At 36.2% G+C, this 6,236-nt stretch overlaps 1 protein-coding gene across 1 annotated transcript; it reads right to left on the bottom strand.

Annotated features, from left to right (window-relative positions):
• Positions 1-1,359: 1,359 nt before the first annotated feature.
• Positions 1,360-6,019, bottom strand: LOC143549782 (cationic amino acid transporter 9, chloroplastic-like). Its single transcript, XM_077040593.1, has 8 exons — positions 5,758-6,019; positions 3,956-4,365; positions 3,691-3,867; positions 3,362-3,586; positions 2,829-3,005; positions 2,496-2,741; positions 2,317-2,406; positions 1,360-1,711 (listed from the first exon to the last, which is right to left on the bottom strand). Exons 1-8 carry the CDS (start codon positions 5,969-5,971, stop codon positions 1,565-1,567), a joined length of 1,686 nt encoding a protein of 561 aa, XP_076896708.1. The 5' UTR covers positions 5,972-6,019; the 3' UTR covers positions 1,360-1,564.
• Positions 6,020-6,236: the final 217 nt, after the last annotated feature.

The raw sequence follows: 6,236 nt of genomic DNA on the forward strand, positions 1-6,236 counted from the left end.
GTTCCTTCCTGATTTATAAGGTGGTTCCTTTATTATTTTCTATATATAAATACAATATTATTTCAAAACTTGGGTGGTTCATTTATACCGTGGATCCGCCCTTGGTGAAGTCTACGGACAAGGTCTGCTTCTGCAGACAAGCTTTGTGAGAGAGTAGGAGAGAAGAGAGAGAAGAGGGTAGAGGGTGATGATATGGCGGCCCGGTTATGTTTGGCAAAAGGGGTCCTCTAACACGAAACAGGAATTGTTACTTTTTGGTTCTAGTCTTATTCGTTTAATAAACTGTCCATATTAAGTTGACTTGTTTAACCTATTTAACTCTTTATATCATTTTGCCTAATATGGTTTATTCTTCTTATGTTTTGTGTTATATATTGAGTGAGCTATGGCCTATGAGGCTGGAGCAGTGGGCTAGACCAGTGTTTTGGGCTTAGGAAGGATGCAGTTACTTGGGCTTGTTCTAGTTTAGGTTTTGGTGAAGTTGTGGGCTAAACCTGGAGCTTGGGCTTTGGAGAAGTTATGGGCTAAACCCGAAGCGTGTTGAGAGTTGATCATGATCTCTTTATATTTTTAACACGCACAAAACGTCTACTCGTTCGATTCATCTCGGCACTTACCACGTGAACTTATCCTTTGCCTTAGCCCTTAGGCATGTTAACGGATAACCTACACTAACCCTTCACGAGTTCACGGTTAGTGTGAACCAAGATTGCAAAAGTCGCTAGGCGGACCTTAGGCGGCCGACTGGGGAGTTGAGTGTACTCGGAAATGGTAAATATAAAGGAAAATAATTTTTGGAGATTACGTATATGTCAATTATCGTAAGTTTACTAATATTTATCACATAATAAGTGAATATCAATATAAAAAAAGAAATACATATTTAATACTAAATTATTCTAAAAATTGCTAATCATTAATTAAAAAAATTAATATTGTTTCCTTAATATTACAGAAATACGAATTATGTTTTATATTTTAAGTCAAAATCGGCCTAAGATGACCAATTAGACGTGATTTCGGTTGAGGTTGACCAACTTTGATCGATTCTTAGTAAATATGCGGAGTTAAAGAAACTCTCCTCGGCGCCATACCTTGTAGCGAGTACTCGGGGATTACTTGGCCGGCTGTTTGTTTACATCTGAATGGAACCATTCAGATGTAAACATCTGATTCATTCAGACTTTAGAGTGTTTGGCTCCAAACATAAAAAACATCTGAATGGTTAAAATTATGTCTGAATCATTCAGACTTGTTGTTGCCGAATGGGACAGATGCTCATTCAGACCCGACTCATTCAGATCTGAATGAACCAAACAGCCACTTTTACAACATTGGACTGTGAACAAACACTTGGACTCGTTTGACCAACTAACTCGTTCATTTTGCTATCTTTTAATAATTTTAACCGTAAGAAGCTAACAAATTAACATGAATCTTGCAAACTTAATACAATTTTAGCAACCCATCCTATTAACCTATCATAGAGAAATTTACATAACGTGGATACTGATAACTTACCAACGGTTCAATTGGCACGATTAAGTATAGGTTATGAAGAAGATCACAGAGCGTCCTCTTCCGGGGCTTTATGGTAAGTAACGACTTCACGTTCTACTGTAGGATTCGCATGATATTGCCCATAGAACGCATATAAACCAATCGCAGCAATGCTCAAAACAATGAATCTCACCCATGCTTCATAGTGAAGCTGCGTATGCATATTAATATTAGTTCAATGGTGCACAAAAAGTAATTGTCTTAGTTGTAAGTAGGGGTGACAAATGTGATCCATGGGTTGAATGAGTTGTATTAAAATGTATATAATGGGTCAAACTAAAAAATGAAAATGATTGAAACGGGTCAAAATGGGTTGACATTTCTTGAAGGTTTTTTTTTATGGAACGAGAAAAGCGGAGAAAACTTTTTAGTATTTTTACTTATTTAGTTTTTGATTTATATTTCAAGTTAAAATTTTTTAATTTTTTTTGAATTTTTTAATGAGAGGTTTTTGAAATCTCAACCCATTTCAAAAACCCCTTATTAAAAAACTCAAAAAAAAAAAAATTTAAAAATCATAACTCGAAATATAAATAAAAAACTAAAAAAGTAAAAGTACTAAAAAGCTTCCTCCGTTTTCTTGTTCCATTAAAGAAAAAAAAACCTTCAAGAAATTTCAACCCGTTTTGACCCGTTTCAATCATTTTCTTTTTTTAATTTGACCAATTCTGACACATTGTATACACTTTAATACAACCCATTCAACCCAATAGGTCACATTTGCCACCCCTAGTTGTAAGGCATTTGAAAGCAAACCTGAGCAAATAAAAATATGTTAACGAATATGCAAAGAGCGGGCACGAATGGAACCCATGGACAAGAGAAACCGGATGGAACGATTTGCTCCTACAAGAACAAAATATTAAATGTGCCGGTTTATTATTTTGAGTGTCAGCATAAATTCATGCAAAGAATAGTTTTAAGTTTTATTTTACCTGTCGAAGCCGAAGAGCTGTGGTAGCAAGGATTGCGATAATAATTGGTATGATTAAGAATATATACGCGAAAGGTGAAACAACACAGCGGAAAAGGATTCCAGCAGTAAAACCACAACAAGCGATCACGGTAATGCATACAATGCCTTCTCGCCTACGTGGCATAGAAGTGGATGAGATTTGACTTCCGATACTGGCCTTCCAACGAAGAGTTATTACACACGCTGCCACTACAGAATACCCTGCCTGCACCAAACAACATGTTAAAACCTTTTTTTGCATATATTAAAAAATCATGAAATTTTTTTTAAGTTAGTAAGTTTTGTAATTTACCAATGAACCAACCGAGAGAACATGTGAGAGCAAGTGCACATTTAACAGCCCTGCTAAAACACATGCAATAAATCCGACCCATAACTGTGATTGAATTGGAGTGTGACGTGTTGGATGAACCCGGGCAAATATTCTGGGTAGCAAGCCGTCCCTTCCAAGCCCGAGATATAATCGAGACTGCTCATCAGAAACTCAGTTATGTAAATGACCTTTTCATCTTTAATGGGTCAAACAGGTAAAGAAAAAGGAAACACATCAAATGGGTCGAAAGTCCTCTGTTATTTACATAAAACCTCATCACTCATTTTATTCCAAAATTAGATTATTACTAAAATAATATAATTTCTTGATTATAATTTGAATCTATTAATCATCTTTGACATCCCAGTTTCAAAGAATGGATTTTTAAATAGAAAATGTTTCGGGTCAAGTGGTCAACCCAACTTGACCCGTTTTGACCTGTAAAACTACTAATTTTAACCCAAACCCGTCTGACCGGCTAATTTTGCCACCTCAACGTTTGGTGTGCTTACCTGAACGTAAAGACCAACCAACAGGGTAGTAGTCAGCCCAGCAACTGCCCCGACACTTATTAAGACCGATACAAAACGTAAGCCCCTGGATTTGAAAGCATCAGCCAAGGGAGCATCTTCTCCAAGGAATTTGAAAGGTACCATCCCAGTAATAACTAAACAAACGCCAATGTATAGTGCTATACAAATAAGAAGACTTCCGATGATGCCTATTGGTAAGTCCCGCTGACATAATTAAGGAAAAAACAAAAGGTAAGAATAACTAAATAGTATCTGATATGATCATGTACGAGATAGAAGCACAAAGCAAGAAAGTATCTATAAACAACCTGTGGTCGCTTAGATTCTTCAGCTGAATTAGCAACTGCATCAAATCCAACATAAGCAAAAAAAGCTACAGTTGCCCCTGTTAACATGGATTTAATACCATTTGGAGCAAATGGCGACCAGTTTGAATCATCAACCTCAAAAGCACCAACAATAATCACCACAAGAACAATAACTATCTGTCATTAGCCACAAAAGAGCATCAGATGTTAAAACTTAAAACTGAACGAAAGTGAAACCGTGAAATACAATTCTCATAAAAATCACCTTGGTTGTGGTCATAATAGTATTCACTACTGAAGATTCTCCAACACCACGACACAGGATTAAAGTCAGGAGTACAAGAAGAACCGGAGCCAATAGATTAATAGATATAAACCCTAACATCTCTTTACTGCCATGTCCAACCCAATTCGGAATACTGTTCTTGAGGAAAGGAATGAGTTCTAGAATATTGATTATATAGCTCGCTAAGCTTCGTGCGATGCTAGCTGCACCAATATGATAATCAAGCATCATTTGTGTAAACACAAGAAAAGCAGTGAGCTCATTGAAAGAAGTGTATGCATACAAGTATGCTCCTCCAACAACTGCAGGAAAACGAGAAGCTAGTTCTGCATAACAAAGAGCATTCAAGACACATGATGCTCCTGCAAGCGCGAAGCTTATTGTAACTCCTGTAGTAATAACCATAACAATAAATGTGTTAGTGATACTTCCAAAGTAGGCCTGTAAACGAACCAAATGAACATGAACATATAATCGAACAATTTTTTTTGTTCATATTCGATCATTGAGAAAATGGGCATCTTCGGGTTCATTCATGATTTCATGATCGTTTGTTTGTAACCTAACCAAACAATTCACAAATGTAAACGAACACAAGTGAATACCAACAACCAAACTTAAATGAAATAATTGAAAAAATATAAATAAACATAACAAACGAACACATAAGCATTAATGAACACGAAGGACACGTCTAAACATCACAATTCATCCAAAAACACATCCCTTTTATATTTAAATTTATATAAAAATGTACCCACATGTGTACTTATTAAAATATAAACGAACATCAACAAACCAACATAAATGAGCGAACAAACATAAACGGACGTTCATGAAAATAAATGAACAAACAAAACGTGCGTTCATGTTCGTTCGTTTATTAAATAAACTGACATAAACGAACTTCCAGTCAAACAGTTCACAAACAGTTCGCTTAACACTCAGTTTGCTATGAATCATTATAGGAAACACAAACTGGATCTAAGACCTAGCTAGAATCTACAACTATAATTTCTGGATCTCAACAGTAGATCCAACTCAACTAAACAAGATTCACCTAATTCAGTACTCCGTAACACCTTCCATGTCTAAAACTGAGCAAATTCTAGGTTTAACTACACAAACAGCAACACCTCACGTACGCAGTAATACACAAAATTAAAACTCAGTATGCATCGTTCTATTAAAATTGAAGACATAAACGGACATAAATATTTGAACATAAATGAATGAAACATAAGCGGATGTTCACAAACATAAATGATCGAACAAAACGTGTGTTCATGTCCGTTAGTTTAATTAAATGAACAAAAGATTCCGCTCGCGTTCGTTCTTTCGTTTATCTAAACGGACATAAACGAACTTCCTGTCGAACAATTCACGAACACAAACGAACGTAAATAAACGAACATAATCAGACCTTCACGAACATAAATGAAAGAACAAAACGTGTATTCATGTTCGTCCGTCAACTTTAATGAACAAAACATTCCGTTCATGCTTATTCGTTTATCAAATAAACAGACATAAACAAACTTCCTCTCTTAACACTTCATAAACAGTTAATAAACGTTCCGCTCGTTTACGGGCCTAGCTAGACTCTAGAAGTCTAGATCTACAATTTCGCCGTCAATTGAAACCGTACGCAGTAATACACAAAACTAACTCACTAAGCATCATTCTATAAAACTGAATATATACATACACATACAATAACACCTTAGGTATAAATAGTGACTAATAATAATAATAACAATAATAATAATAATAACACTCACCAGGACCAGCATCACGAGCAACAGTGCCAGTAACAACGAAGATACCAGCTCCAATTGACGCGCCAATTCCAAGTAGAACCAGGTCAAACGGTCCGAGACGGCGGACTAGACTCTCGCCGGAGTTTACACGGACGACGTCGGACGAATTGCTCAGTGGCTTAGCTCTCAGAGCTGAAGTCCAAAACTGAGTCCAAACTGACGACGAACGACTCATCGGAATTGTTCGCCGGAAAGAGATGACGTGTGAGTTTGTGGAAGTAATTAATTATTATTATTATTATTATTATTATTATTATTATTGTTGGTGTGAATTGGAAGTGAAGAAATGGACCTTTGTGTTTTTAGTTTGGTGAAGTTTAGCCCCCCTGTTATTTAGGCATGCGTTGTGGAGGGGTTTTAGTGTTTTAATGCTCCTCTCCGTCATCATCATGTAAACACGGAGCTTTAAAGTCATGTTGTGGTTTCATTAACCGTATACA

Source organism: Bidens hawaiensis, unplaced genomic scaffold (assembly GCF_021521415.1).
Source record: "Bidens hawaiensis isolate Kalapana, Puna unplaced genomic scaffold, B.hawaiensis_p1.1 tig00015775_1, whole genome shotgun sequence".
Taxonomy (NCBI): Eukaryota; Viridiplantae; Streptophyta; class Magnoliopsida; order Asterales; family Asteraceae; genus Bidens; species Bidens hawaiensis.

Coding starts and splice junctions, on each gene's coding strand:
- LOC143549782 (XM_077040593.1), bottom strand. CDS start 5,971: ATGAGTCGTTCGTCGTCAGTTTGGACTCAGTTTTGGACTTCAGCTCTG. Junction 4,366..5,757: donor TGCTCGTGATGCTGGTCCTG/GTGAGTGTTATT, acceptor TTATTACTACAG/GAGTTACAATAAGCTTCGCG. Junction 2,407..2,495: donor CAGCTCTTCGGCTTCGACAG/GTAAAATAAAAC, acceptor TTGTTCTTGTAG/GAGCAAATCGTTCCATCCGG.